Source organism: Monodelphis domestica, chromosome 1, assembly GCF_027887165.1.
Source record: "Monodelphis domestica isolate mMonDom1 chromosome 1, mMonDom1.pri, whole genome shotgun sequence".
NCBI lineage: Eukaryota > Metazoa > Chordata > Mammalia > Didelphimorphia > Didelphidae > Monodelphis > Monodelphis domestica.
Window position 1 is genome coordinate 627,893,959 of NC_077227.1, and position 15,680 is coordinate 627,909,638.

The 15,680-nt window shown below is 37.9% G+C and overlaps 1 protein-coding gene across 2 annotated transcripts in view; it reads left to right on the forward strand.

The window, feature by feature from the left end:
* The window catches only part of HAO1 (hydroxyacid oxidase 1), a 73,245-nt gene that overhangs the window by 31,109 nt on the left and 26,456 nt on the right, over positions 1–15,680 (forward strand). For both annotated transcript variants that reach the window (XM_001382092.4, XM_056813910.1), the window contains exons 3-4: positions 2,998–3,253; positions 13,648–13,823. In XM_001382092.4, the coding sequence (XP_001382129.2) occupies positions 2,998–3,253; positions 13,648–13,823 (432 nt within the window). The remainder of the gene's footprint in view (positions 1–2,997; positions 3,254–13,647; positions 13,824–15,680) is intronic.

Sequence of the window (15,680 nt, forward strand, 5' to 3'; positions counted from 1 at the left end):
ATATATGCATTCAAACCACCCCTCATGTGTCTTTGAATGTCTATCTTCATCCATTTCCAGACATTATGGTCTGGAAGTGGCCAGAAGGTCACAGGGAGTTCTAGTTCTGGGCAAGATTAGGTTCATTGGGTGGGGAAGGGGGGGGCAGCCATTTTCTTTCTTCTGGAAGATATTTCCCAAGGGGTTTGAAATGAAAGCCATGTCCCAGAAAGGGAGTAAATTACTAGGAAAACTCAGTCAACAAGAAAGCAAAGAGGATTGATTTCTTCAAATGAAGGAGTGGGTGTGTATATATGGGAGGGCAGAGAAGGGTAGAGAGAGGGCAAGGATGATAGAAAATGAAATTTTGGCATACCTTACTTAAGAGTGCTGCCTAATAGTAAGATCTGGAAAATCACTTCTACTACAGTCTATTAGTAAAACTTTGATTTAAGGAATAAACAAATTATTGGTAAGTACTAAAAGAAGTTCATACTTATATTCTGCAAAGGAATTAAAACATGGCTTAACAGTGTCATCTTTTTCAGATGCTAAATGCTAGATATTATAATGAAGAAAAACATGTCAATGTCCCCCCTCAGAACCAGTAAATGGCAGCATGCCAGTGACTAGATGAGTGCAATCTTTCCCCCAGTCTTTATTTCATAATCAGCAAAATGGAAATGATTGAACACATGATTTACAAAATTCCTTATTGTTTAAAAAATCTGATTTACATATTTTAAGAGACCAGTGTGACTGTTTTTTTAAGGAAAAATGAATGCATTTAAGAGAAAAAGGAGAAATAATGTATTTTGGAACAGAAAAAGTCATTTCTTAACTATGAAAGCTTTAGTTCATAATAAATATACCAATTAATTCTAAGAATTGAAATTCAAGGTTTCTAAATGTATTTTTCATAACATCCCTGGGAGGTAGGAGCGGTAGATGTTATTATTTCTACTTTACAGATGGGGAAGCTGAAACAGAGCAATTAAGTGATTTAAAAATGGGGATAGGAGATATCTTTCAAAGTTGCAGCAGGGGAGAATTATTGACCAAACTAGGTAAAGAATAGATAAAAAAATTGATATAAACAATTTTGATTATGTACCATTTTAAAACTTTTGGATGAATGGCATTAATATATCTAGAATGAGAAGTAGTAGGGTGAGTGAGGGGAACATCTCTAGTCTCTATAGGGAATTGCTACAGATATATGACTAGGAACCATTCCCCAGTAGGTTCAAAGGATATGGATAGTTTTCAAAGAGAAAAATGAAAACTTATTAACCAGAAAAGTTCTCCAAATTTCTCATAATAAGGGAAGTGAAATTTAGTTCATGTCTTTCAAATCAGTAAAGATGATAATACTGAAATAATGTTGGAAGGTATGTGAGAAGACAGGCATATTAATACATTGTTGGAGAAACTGAATTGATCTGTTCTAGAAAATAATTTGAAATTATGTGAAAAAAGTCACAAAGTCATTCATACCCTTTGATCCAACAATCCTTCTACTGAACGTGTACTCTAAGGAAGTAAAAAAAAATGTTTCATATTGGCCAAGACATTAATAGCAGCAATAGACTACAAATGAAGTGGATACCTATTGATTAGGGGAAAAGCTAAATCAATCATGGCATATTAACATAATGTAAAATATCACTATACCATTAGAAACAATTGGTATAAGGAATTCAAAGGAAAATGGAAATGGTTGTATGAGCTGGTATAGGGTAGGATAAGAGGAAAATGGAAGACAATGCAAATAGACAACAATGAAAATGAAAATAGCACAAAAAGGCAACTGAATTTAGGGTACATGAAATGAGTAAGATTCATTCCAGAGGAAAGTTCATCAAATACTCTTTTTCTTGGTAGATGAGGTTAGAGACATTATGGGAGAAGAAGAGTAGTAAGCAAGGATAGAAATGATTATTGAATTGAATGGTCTTACCCAACAAATTTTTTTAATAAGAGGAAAGGTTCAATAGTAAAGGATAAACATTCTTCATGCTTTAAAGGAATTATATTTCCAGATATAGTCAATGGTCTTTGTGTTAATATTATATTTAACTGTACTCCTTAAAAAAAAAAGAGTTTCATTGGAGGGAGGTTATTTGGAAAAGCCAACCATGTTTAAAAAATCATTAAAAAAATGAAGAACAAAAAAGAAGTTACATAGGTCACATAGGTAAGAAGTGTTATGGTGGATTCAAAGTCAGGCCTTGTGATGCTAAGGTCAGCAGAGCAAGCCAACATGTTTTTCTTTGCATAAATATTTCTGGCCTATTCAGATAGGGCATTTCAAAGTGATTTTAATTCAATTCTGTTCAGCAATAGTTATTAAAAACATGCTGTGTGCAGAGCCTTGGTTTAGATGTTAAGATAGATACATGGCTTAGGTAAGAAACAATTTCTTTATGGAACTTTACAGTCTAACAATAAGTGTAAAATAGCATAAAACATGATAAGGACACTAGAGAGGTACAAATGAATGCCATTTTTCATTTTATTCCTTTTATAATCTTGGGAAAACAGTAATTATTGGTTCAATCAATAAATATGAAAAATCAGGCTCCATGAAGTTGTTGCTTTCCCAAGATGGAACCTCCTTATGCACTGGTGCTTTGTGGAAAGTACACACCAACCAAGTACTGAGAAGCAGCATAACCTAGGCTCTGGAATGAGAAGATACATACTGACCTTTGTGTGAGCTTGGGTCCCTTTCTGTTCCCTGGTCTTCTGTTTTCTTATCCACAAAATGAAAGGTTTGGGCTAGATGACCTTTGATGTCCCTTCCACTTCTTCTCACTTCTTCTCTATTCCTCCTAATCCCAAATTTAATTTACTTTTCATTTGATAAAATGTTGAAAGCATATGAACCATTTTCCCTCTCAGATTAAAATGCTTATTCTATATTTGAATGACAATTTTTTTTAATCCTTTGACCTAAATCTCGAAGACTTGGGTTCTAAGATCATGCTGACTTTGACCTTTCATCTTCTTCTGCAGCATGCCATTCTATGGGAACAGGTATGATGCTGAGCACCTGGGCTACATCCTCCATCGAAGAAGTTGCCCAGGCTGCCCCCGACAGCACTCGTTGGTTGCAGCTCTATATATATAAGGACCGGGAAATCTCTGAGCAGCTTGTCAAGAGGGCTGAGAGGAATGGCTACAAGGGAATATTTCTGACTGTAGATACCCCTTACCTGGGCAATCGTTTTGATGATGTGCGCAACAGATTCCAGTTACCACCACATCTCAGGTATCTCTCCCTTCGTTATAGTAAAGTATCAGTTTGTTTAGTTTCTCTACAGGCAAAGAAACTTCACTTTGTTTCTAGTTCTTTTCTACAAAAACAATAAAATGCTACTATGAATATTATGGTTTACATGGAACTTTTCTCCCTGCCCCTCCCCCTTGACTTTCTTAGGGTATACTTAGGGTATATGTCTAGTGGTGGCTTGTCTGGGTCACAGGTTATGAAGACATTAATCACTTTCAAAACATAACTCCCAAGTGCCTTCAAAAGAGGGAGGGAGAGTCATGAAATCATTATATATCAGAGACAGGACTTGAACCTCGGTCTTCCTTGTGTACCTTTTTTATCCACTTTACTTTACGTGCCTTTCATGTTGCAAGAGTGTGCTGGGGCTAGCTCCTACTAGTTCATAAAACCCTATTGTTAAATTTTCAACATGAGCATCTGTATCTTAGAAATTTGTTAAGGCTACAAATTATAGGTTGATTTATTGTTTTATGGGTTGTATAGATTTCAGAAAATGATGGAGAAAATGCTATTAATTCAGATTAACCTTAAAAGTGTATTGTGCAATTTCTGGAGAGCCAGTTGTTAATTATTTACTAGTATATCCCTCTTATAAGTATAGAAAAGTGCATTCAAATTAATTTTGGAGGTTTAGCACTAGGAACTAGAAATATTAGAAAATATTTTCCATAGAAGGTGATATTTTAAATGGCTGATTATGAGAGAGGGAAGTGAACAAAGAATATTCAAAGCATGAGAGGCAACTGTTGCAAATGCATGGAAACAGTAGTTGAATGAGGAACAGCAAGAGAGTCAGCTTAGATGGCTCTCATTTTTCTTGGAAGAGAATAATGATCAGTAAAAATGGATAGATAGAGGAGTTTATATTTGAACATAGAGGCCATGATGAGGCCAGAGTTTGTTGAGGTGGCTCAGTGGGTAGAACATCAAATCTGGAGTCTGGAAGACTCAGCTTCCAGCATTCAAATATGGCCTCAGACACTAGCTATGTGACCTTGGGCAAGTCATTCAACCCAATAAAATGAGCTGGAAAAGAAAATGGCAAACAACTCCAGTCTCTGCCAAGAAAACCCCACATGGGGTCATGGAGAGTAAAGTGACTGAAACAACTGGACAATGAACACATATAAAAAAACAAACAAACATATGCTTATACACAAGCATACATTTGAAGAAGTAGCATGGTATAAAGGTATGAGCCTTGTGAGCATGAAGACCTGGGTTCAAGTCCTGCCTCTGGGATTCAAGTCTCTTAATTGCTCAATACCTGACCAAATTGCCTAATATGGTAAATTATAGAAAAGTGGCAGATATTCATTCTTTTTTTTTTTTAACCTTTTATCTTGGAGTCGATACTAAGTACTAGTTCTAGGGCAGAAGGTCTAGGCATTAGGAACTAAGTGACTTGCCCATGATCACATAGCTATGAAGTATCTGAGGCAAGATTTGAACCCAGGAACATCCATCTCTAGGCCTAACTCTCAATCCACTGAGCTACCCAGCTGCCCCCAAGAATATTCATTCTTAAAGGGCCTTTACTCACCAGGAGATCCCCACAGTAGTTAAAGCACAGATTGATACCATATGTGTTTGTGTATACATGTACACATACATTGCCATATATGTATACCTACTTTATTTTGATAGTGCAAATCAGCACTTACTCTACAATAATGAGTTTTAGGGATTGCCTAGGGCCTAGAGTAGTGATGGTGAACCTATGGCACAGATTCCAAAGATGGCATACAACAAGCTCTCTGTGGGCACTCAGCTGCCCTCTCCCTCCACAGTGTTTGTTACTAGAAAGGCAGAGGGACTTTGGCAGAGCTGCTCCCCTCCCCCCTTGCACCATGCCTGATGACATTTTTTCACATCCCTTGGCCCTCTGCTCAGCAGCCCAATGGGAGTGCACAGTGGGTAAAATGGATAGCTCATGGGCGGCAGAGCTGGAAGAGAGCAGAGTGCTTGGGCCACTTCCCTCCCCCTCTTTATACTCCCTGAGGACATTTTTCACTTCACCTGCCCTTCCACCTAGTAGCCCAATGGAATTACTTTCTCCCTTCCCTATGTGGATTAAAGGTGGCTGGGCAGAGCATGCCTGGCACTTGGTGAGGGGAGGGGCATGGCACTTGGTCCTGGGGGTGGGGCAGAGGCAGGGCCTGGCACTCCATCTCTAAAAGGTTCACCATAATTGGCCTAGAGCACGAAATGACTTGCCAAGGGTAGCCGTAGACAAGATATGTTAGCTGAGTAGCTCAATGAATAGAACACTGGTCCATATATCAGAAATCTGATTTTAAATCCAGCCTCAGATACTTACTAGCTATGTGACTTGGGCAAGTAACTTACCCTCTTTTTGCCTTGGTTTTTTCACATATAAAAGAAGGCCAATTATAGGCCCTACCTTCCAGGGTTATTGTGAAGATCAAATGAGATAAGGGTAAAGTGCTTAGTAAAATACAGAGTATATAGTAAGTACTATATAAATGTTAGCTATCATCATCATCATAGTTTTGAACCTGTCTTCTTGACTCTGTGACTGGTATACTATCTTCACCCTGCTGCCTCTCATATATACACATGTGCATAATATTATATTGCACATAGAAATGCATACATTACTGGAGAGAGACAGAGACAGAGGGGGAGAGAGAGACAGAGACAAAGAAAGAGAAAGAGAGAATGACAGTGAAAGAGAGCCAGAGCCAGAGCCAGAGAGACAAAGGTAGAGAGACAGAGACAGAGGAAGAGAGAGAGCAGAGAGATAGAGTGAGAGACAAACAGAGTCATAGGGAGAGGGAGAGAGACAGAAACAGAGGGAGAGTGATAGATAGAGACAGAGGGAGAGGGAGAGACAGAGGAAGAGAGACAGCAGAGAGAGATAGAGACAGAGAGACAGAGGGAGAGGAAGAGAGACAGATAGAAACAGAGGGAGAGCGATAGAGACAGAGACAGAAACAGAAAGAGGGAGAGAAACAGAGACACAGAGAGGGAGAGAGATACTGAGGCAGGAGAGAAAGAGTCTGAGACACAGAGACACAGAGAGAGGGAGACAGGGAGAGAGAGAGACAGAGACAGAGAGAGGTTACGATGTATTCATCAAACTTTGGAGCTCTAACTCTGGCTCCCTTTCATCTATGTAGGGTCACTCTGTGAGCAGTTGGAAGCGTTAGTTCTCTGTCCTTTCACTTTGTTCTTGGGCTCATGCCCAGATGACGTGAAGAGCTACCAGACAAAGCCCCCTTGTATTTTCAGGTTTTTTACCGGAGTACCTAAGGCACCACAGCTTGTCATATCTCCCATCTGAAGATGACCGAATAATTAGTAACACATCCAGGTTACAGGGAATACAGGAAACACCCCGTAGACGCCTTTGCCCTGGCCCGTGAAGGGAACACTAGCTCTGTTTGTTACAGGCTGACGTGGAGGGCCAGCTCCTTCTGGTTAGCTACTCATCATACCACAGCCAGCACTCACAGGCTGAGTTCACTCTACTAATGGGAGGCACAGGCTTCCGTTGAAGTTACATACACCCAAAGAGCACATTCGTTACAACCTGATATGAAATCTGTCTTATTTCTGCTACTGACCTTATTCACAGGGGGTGAAGCCTGGCTTTTCAAATGTGAGGTTTGGCAGGCAAGGGAGACAGGAAATCCAGAAGAGAACGAAAGAGTCTGTAAAAAGCTGGTTTCTTCCATGCTTTGCTGCTTACATTCCACCCCACCTCCCATGTTAGAGGAAGAGAAGCCCCATCTTGGCACCTGGAAGGGGTGGCAGGGTTCACAGCATTTGAGATTTTCTTTAATGCTGATCTGTAGAATACATATGCAATATGCATGTGGAAATTGGAATTGGAATGTGTTCCTGAGGCAGAGGATGCAGAGTAGGGGTTTTAACTGCTTTTGGAAGAAAGGAGAATGAAGTCAGTTCAACCAAATGATTCCTCAGGCTCTTAAGCAAAGGCCTTTTTCTTTCTCTACATCCTGTGGAGATTATCCAAGGGTAGAGAGATTCAGTGTTGAGATTGTGCTGTTAGGTTGACATTAGAAAAGTTAAAGAAGATGAAAAGTCAGATTTTTGTCTATCTTGGCTAAGAAAAAGAGAAAAATGGCACATCTTAATTTTTTACATTGGCCTATAATGATATACTAAGTGGTATGGCCTGAAATTGTATCTTTACCTTTTACTAGCCATTTCAAAAATCTTTATTTATTTGGAAAATGGCACTAAATTTACTCTTATGGTAACCTAGCCTGGAAAAAGAATAAACGGAGACAAACCAGGTATTATTACCATAAGTGAAATTCTGACAGTTATCTTCATCAACAGATTTAGGGGCTAGTGTCCTAAGTACCTTTCCAATATGATTAAAAAACAAACTAACTTTACCTTCTGTCTTAAAATCTATACTAAGTATTGGTTCCAAAGCAGAAGAGTGGTAAGGGTTAGGTAACTGGGGTTTTAAGTGACTTGCACAGTGTCACACAGCTAGGAGGGGTCTGAAGTCTGAAGCTAGATTTTTATCTTGGACCTCCCACCTCTCTCTCTCTCTCTCTCTCTCTCTCTCTCTCTCTCTCTCTCTCTCTCTCTCTCACTACTCTCTCTCTCTCTTACTACTCTCTCTCACTATTCTCTCTCTCTGTGTCTCTCTCTTGTTTCTTGTTTTCATGTATTTAGTAGTACTTTGGATTGATATAAATTTATTTATTTTTTGGTTGAGTGGAAGTGTGGATCTATGATTTTATTAGTGTAAGGATTACCAATTTGAAACTCATTTCACAGATATAAATCATTACTCATCTATAATTTAGTCTTTTAAAGTTGCCTGGAGCAATAAGGTTAAGTGAATTTCCCATTTGCCTTGGTAATGTAGGTAGTATGTATAAAAGGTAAGTCTTGAACCAAGATCTTTACTGTTTCAAGTCCATATTTCTATTTACCACATCATTCTGCCTGCTTGTGCTCAATAGATGATTAATTATCCCACCCAAATATTCACCTCAGCCATTTCCTTGATATCTTCCCCATGTCATGTGCGACCCTTTCTCTACCCCCCCAACCCCCACTTCCTCTTTGCTATGGAATAGTAATTGAATCAATATTACCATTACTTCTGGAAAGGGTGTGTTAATTTACCCTACTCACCATTCCTGGAAACGCCTAAATCAAAACATCCTTCCCTGGCTACCACTTCCTTTTAGATGTTGTCTTCCCCTACTGGGTTGTAAACTCCTTGAAAGCAAGAACTTTTTTGCTTTAGTATGCTTGAATGTTTGTAGTTCTTAGTTCAGTGCTGGGCATACAATATAGTAAATGCTTAATAAATGTCATTCATTTGTTCATTCATTCAATATAAATATGTGTTATCAAGAGGCAGCATAATCTAGTTAATAGAGAAGTGACCTTGGAGTTGGGAAGGCCTGGGTTCAAGTTCTGCCTTTGATGCATCTCATCTGTGTATCTTTTGACAAGACATTTACTTCTTTATTTGAGATTAAAGGAATATCTTTAAAAGAACTGGGTGAAAATTACATTTGGAGGAAATAATTTTTCAGAGCAATTCTAGCAATGCTCAGGACTCAATTGCCAAAGGACTGTATTAATTTTGGGTCTTTGAACAGGACCTGCATGATCTGAAGTTTCAAACTTTTCTTGAGTAATCTGATCCCTCTATGTCATTTATTTTAATGCTTATCATTTCCTTCTTAATGAAATTAAATACTCAAAAATCACAATTCTGTGTTCTTCATGTATTCCATAATTCAAATAAAATAGCATCTATGGAGGTTTTTGCAGAACCATCAGCAATATGCTCCATCATGGGTCTCTATAAAGATATCTGAAAACTTGTTCTTGGCTTAGATTTTGAACAAAGTTCGAGAGTAACAACAAGGTCCCATTGTGCACAGAAATTTCTGTAAGGCAACATTCATTCAAGTGTTGATCTGTATTGCACAGTCCAAGAAAAACAACAGTTATTTATATAATTTTATCCATGTTTCTGTTTTTTTTTTCTATCCATCCCCTCTCTCTGAATCCCCTCCCCTTCTCACTGAACCCTCCAGGAAGATTATAGCTGAAAACCTGGAGCTTGAAAGGGAGGAAGTACACATAAGATGTACACTGAAGATGATTTCCTTCTTTGGTCTTGAAGAAATTAGATTGACAAGACCTCCTCCTCCTGTTCCACCTCTTCTCCTCCTTGTCCTCTCCTCCTCTCTCCTCTCTCCTCCTCCTCCTTCTCCCTCCACCTCCTCCTTCTTCTCTCTCTCTTCTTCTCTTCTTCTTCTTCTTCTCTTCTTCTTCTTCTTCTTCTTCTTCTTCTTCTTCTTCTTCTTCTTCTTCTCTTCTTCTTCTTCTTCTTCTTCTTCTTCTTCTTCTTCTTCTTCTTCTCTTCTTCTTCTTCTTCTTCTTCTTCTTCTTCTTCTTCTTCTCTTCTTCTTCTTCTTCTTCTTCTTCCTTCTTCTTCTTCTTCTTCTCTTCTTCTTCTTCTTCTCCTTTCTTCTTCTTCTTCTTCTCTTCCTTCTTCTTCTCCTTCTTCTTCTTCTCCTTCTCTCTTCTTCTTCTCTTCTTCCTTCTCCTTCTTCTTCTTCTCCTTCTTCTTCTCTCTTCTTCTTCTTCTCCTCTTCTTCTTCTTCTTCTTCTTCTTCTTCTTCTTCTTCTTCTTCTTCTTCTTCTTCTTCTTCTTCTCTTCTTCTTCTTCTTCTTCTTCTTCTTCTTCTTCTTCTTCTTCTCTTCTTCTTCTTCTTCTTCTTCTTCTTCTTCTTCTTCTTCTTTTCTTCTTCTCTTCTTCTTCTCCTTCTTCTTCTTCTTCTTCTTCTTCTTCTTCTCTTTCTTCTTCCTTCTCTTCTTCTCTTCTTTCTTTCTTTTCCTTCTTCTTCTTTCTTTCTTTCTTTCTTTCTTTCTTTCTTTCTTTCTTTCTTTCTTTCTTTTCTTTCTTTCTTTCTTTCTTTCTTTCTTTCTTTCTTTCTTTCTTCTTTCTTTCTTTCTTTCTTCTTTCTTTCTTTCTTCTTTCTTTCTTTCTTTCTTTCTTTCTTTCTTTCTTTCTTTCTTTCTTCTTTCTTTCTTTCTTTCTTTCTTTCTTCCTTCCTTCCTTCCTTCCTTCCTTCCTTCCTTCCTTCCTTCCTTCCTTCCTTCCTTCCTTCCTTCCTCCTTTTCTTCCTTCTTCTTTTTCTTTGCTTGCAAAGAAAGGACTATTTATATTTCAGAACCTAAGTATCATTTTGAAATAATCAAATTCAGGACACAATAATAAAGATATTTTTATAATGTTCAGCTAATTAAATACTAGAATCTAAGAATGCAAAGGTATTACTAGGTCATCCAGTCCATTTGTGCCAAGCCTCTCTATAATATTCTGGATGAGTAGTCTTCAGAATTTCCTTGAAGATCTCCAGCTGGGGGGAAAGTTGGGGAATTCATTGTCTCCAAAGGTGTCTTGGTTTGCTCTAGATAGTTCCATTTATGAGTATTCTTTCTTTTTAAAAACCTTAAAAATGCCCCTTTTTTCAAATTTGATCTACTGCTCCTCTTTCTGACCATTAGGGCCAGGAAGAACAAAAATAATTCATTTTTCATATAATACAAATATTTGTGAGATTAAAGAGATCTAGTATGCCTGTCCCCTGCCAGCTGCTCTTTTCTAAGCAAAATATTCTTGATTCCTTCAACCAAGCCTCATATGAGATGATTCTGGTGTCCTTTCTCTGGAAGATTCCCAGTTTATCAGTGCTCTTCCAGAAATGCAATGCCTAGAACCTAATACAGAACTTCAGATATGATTTAACCAGGGCAGATTATAGCAGGTACCCAGGAGGCTCCCACTAGGCTTGGGTACCATGCCTCTTTCAATGAAACCTAGGTCACATTATAATTTTTGGCTGCCATATTGCATCACTGACCCATTTTGAATTTTAATGTGGTTGCAGAGTTTGGTGGCGATATAATAATATATGATACTGATAAGTGCTCTGTGTAAAAATGGAGGTTCCTGAGGTAAAAATAAAGTTTCATCCCACTTATTTTGATGGTATATAAGTGGAGTAATCAGAGTACTTCTGGAGAAGAATCTGTATATGAGGGAGAGAGCTAAGGCTTTAATGGACTAGCCTCTGCCCTCCTCTTATCTCTCCTAAGAAAGAGGAAATTGTCAGTTACTACACAAGATATATTGAGGTTCCATGAGGAAAGTGGTGGCCAAGAGTTGAAGACAGGTTACCTCTTATCAACTAAACCCAAGGATGACCTCAGTTCCTCTGCCACAGAGAGGCTTTGGAGACAAGCCCTTATGGAGTTTTTGCCTCAGTGGGGAATGGTGCTGGTGACTCTCTGTTGATCTTGGATCATGTACCTATTTAGATATAATCAAGGGGTTTGGCAAAATCTGACTGCTGTTGGTAAGATTTAATGGAAGATCTATAGGTAGATTGGGTAATGGAAAGTGGGATTTGGTTATCCTAATGTTTATCCTATATGGTCTCTTGCCTGAGCAATGTGTTATCACAGATTCAGGTTTCACTGACCCATTCCATCAACTAAACAATCCCACTATAATTTTATGTATCTATTTGGCCTAAGAAATTACAAAAAGATAGGTGCAAGAAGGCAGGAAGAGGCAAGGGAACTGGTCTCTCTCCTCCATGAGTCCACAGCCCTGCTTTTGGGGTTTGAGGTATCTTCTCCTCAGTAGAGAGGTGGTTGGAGGTATCAGACAAATGATAGGTTTGTGGAAGAACTTGAATGCAGGAACAGGATAATTTCTGGTGGCTCTTAGTGAAATCCTCAGCCTGGGAAAAAAGGCCTTGACAGGTTAAGGACTCAGTTCAAAAAGTAAAAAAATTCCCCTTAGATCTTTCTCAGGCCAGTTTCCTTTCCCAAAACCTTTGCTCTCCACCCAATGCTTTCTTTCCCTCCACCCTGATGCCAAGGTTCCAAAAATCTTCTCTCATGCACTCATCATTAAAAACAAAAAAAATTTAAGCATGCCAGCTTAAAAACTTTATTGGAACCTAATGAATTAACTTTCCATATTAGCACAAATGTATATAGGATTCTTCTGTGATTTTTAGTGATCCTCAGAGTCCATAAAACTATAATGCTGAGTGATTGGGAAGTTCCTACCAAGAAAACTTTATTAACATTGTCTCTGTGTAATTTGAATCTGTTACCCTAAAAACTAAGATCCCCAGCAAAACTACTATCCCCAGCAAAACTATGATTGCCAAAACTCTACTCTCTTCCTGTCCTTAAGTGCTGACATAGACAGAAGATAAATTCAGTGGAGTCTATCTCTCAGCTTCTTTTTCCTTCCTGTGGTGGCTTTGGTGGAGAGGGGATTTTGAGCAGGTAGAAAACGTAGTCATGTGGTTCTATGTTGTCAGATAATAAACTTTATAAAATATAATACTTGTAGTATTTCACTTAATTTAACTCCTACATCTCAAAAGTTAGCTAGAGTTCTTTGTTCTAGGAGTGCTGTAATATCATGTCCTTCAGAGACCATACATTTGGCTCTGTACCTCCTACACTTTATACCACATTGCTGAGTACAAAGGCAGTATTCACTTCATGTTTGTAGAATTGAATTTGCTTAACGTAAAGAATCCACTTAATGAGACAGAATTTTACTGGACATAAGGGTATTTGAACGTCCACTAACAAAGAAGAAAATATATAAAGCTACAGTGCCAGAAACAGAGATATGGAAATCTTGGGGTGGGGGATATTAGAACAAGCCATATGTGCCTGGCTATTGTCAGAGTTTTTCATAATAACTACTAAGGAATATGACTAGGCTGTGCAAAGTATGTTGGTGAACAAAGATAGCTGTGGGGTACTGGCCCACATTACTATAGATATAGCCTCAATAGAGACTCAAAAATACTTGAGTAAATTGGTGGGAAAGAGATTAGATTTGGTGACCATCTACCACCATATGATTTTCACTAATGAAGAGGTGCTTCATCTTAAAATGATGCAGAAGCTCTGTCTACATAGACAGACAAGCTTTAAAAAGAACATATGGATAATGTTAATCAATTACTTTAAAAATAATTTGATTGGTTCAGTTTATCTACTCTGCAATTGGTCCCTACTTCCCCTTTTCTGAAAACAATTCCTCTTTATGTGTATAGATTCAGTCTAAGATATAAGACAGTTGTAAGAACTTGGGAGTACCCAGATAAGAAACCCAAATGGTTTAATCTGACCCAGAATTTTGCAGAGCATACCACAAGTCAAAAATTAACTTCATGCAAGAGGAAGATTAATTCTAATTTCATTCCAAGAATTGTTGCATATAGAGAGATGCCTTTCTGTAATGATTTAAACCAATTATTTAAATTGATTTATATCCTTCTTTATTTCAGGATGAAAAATTTTCAAGGCTTTGATTTGGCCTTTTCTTCTAAGGAGGGTTATGGAGACAACAGTGGACTTGCACAGTATGTCGCTAATATGATTGATTCATCCATTAACTGGGAGGATATTACCTGGCTGAAGAAATTGACAACCCTTCCAGTTGTAGCCAAGGGAATCCTTCGAGGTCCATTTATTTCTTCACTTACAAATATATAACTTTTGTAACTTTTATCAATGTAATTTTGGCTTTTTTTTTGAGGGGGAGACTGGCACAAAGGAAAATGAACATGAAATCAAGAAAAGACTTTTTCTTCTATTGACTAAAAGGTTCTTGACATATATAATGTCCCTGATTCCCTGTTTAAACTTATCTCCCTCCTCCTCTTCCCTTCTGCCTCCCAAACCTGACAGGTCATTCAAGCTGGGTTATACATGTATTATCACACAAATCAAGTTATGAAATCTTAAGATTAGCCCCCCTAGACACCTTCATAGTATTTGGAAAGTTCCTTGGGCACCCCCCTGAGGGGCATTCATACCCAGAGTATTTTTTTGGACCAGCATCACTTAAGTTATATTGTTGTGGAGTCATTTGGTTTGAGTTATCATTTTCTCAATTTCTATTCCTATAGTTATCATTCCTAAAGTTGTGGTTTCTATTATTATTATAATAGTTATTTCTATAATTATTATTTCTGTAGTTGTTATTAAACTGCATATTATTTCTGTTTACCTTGAATAAATTTCTACACTCTATCATTCTGTGGCCCTTCTCACAGAATTGGCAGATAATGGATAGATAGATTCTTGGAGAGGGTAAAGGGTCATTGGTTGAGTATCATGCCCTTTTTCCAGTTTATCAATCTAATCTCTTAAATATTTAAATTGTTTCTCCATTTTCTCTATGAGATCATTAGTCTCTCTGTCTTTTTCTTTGTTTCCCTTTGAAATATATTGAGCAGCTTTTCTTAATTCATCAAGATCTATCTCAGGCCACCTTGCACAATGAGTTTTAAAATAATCCCTGATAACTATGCAAGAATTATTGACAAAGTGCCTTCTAATTTGTCTTATGCAATTTTCTTTAGAAAGGTCAAAATCTAGGTATCGACCCCCAAACTCAATTATTCAGTCCATGAATCTGGAGATTTCTCTTCCTCGTTTTGCTTAAATTTGTCAAATTCCGTCCACTTATCCATGCTGTCAGCTCACTCTCTCATAGCAGTTAGAATGACCTCCCTACAACAATATAGTTGTAAATAATCCTCAGAGTTGTTATAGTCCCATTTGGGATCTTGAGATGGCCACTGTGCTGCATTGAGCCCCTGGGTTTTATTGACATGAGAAATTATTTTATTTTTCTCATGTTCTGTTAAGAAAGCATGGAACAAGTTTTCAACTGTAAGGATTAAAATTTAGGGGAGATGGGGAGACTGAGGCATCTGAGGCAGGTAGAAATTAGTTTCTCTCTGCAAGGAATATATATTTTTTAGAGGTTTATTAAAGGTTAAAGATTAAGAATATACAAGTATGAAACATGTGCCTAGGCCAGAGGCCTAGACAAAATAACCTCACATCATGGAAGAGACCTCTCTGCTCCAAAAACGGAAGTCCAAAAAAGAGGCCGAGCCCTTCAAAAGCCTTTGCTTAAATATCTTCTCGATCTCGGCCCAGGTGAGATTACAAGGCATTCTGGGGAAGTGGAGCAAAGGCTCATGGGGATTGTAGTCCTGTATTCGAGTCTATTTTTTACATCCCCCCGTGTGATCATTTGTGGAAAAATTAATTTTTCCCCAAAAGGATCATAAAAACATAATAAACTTAAAAGATTACAATAGTGTGAGGATAAGAGAAAAAAGAATAAAACCAATAATTTCTGAACACATTGACAAAAAGCCGTTAGGGGGCAGTCCCCTTTGGCATAAAAGTATACATACAAATAAATGTTCAATCAACCACACCCAAAGTTCAATTTTGTGCAACTTGTGGTCTGGAGGCCTCTTCATGGTGGCTTCTCCAACAGTTCAGTTTCTGAATTCAG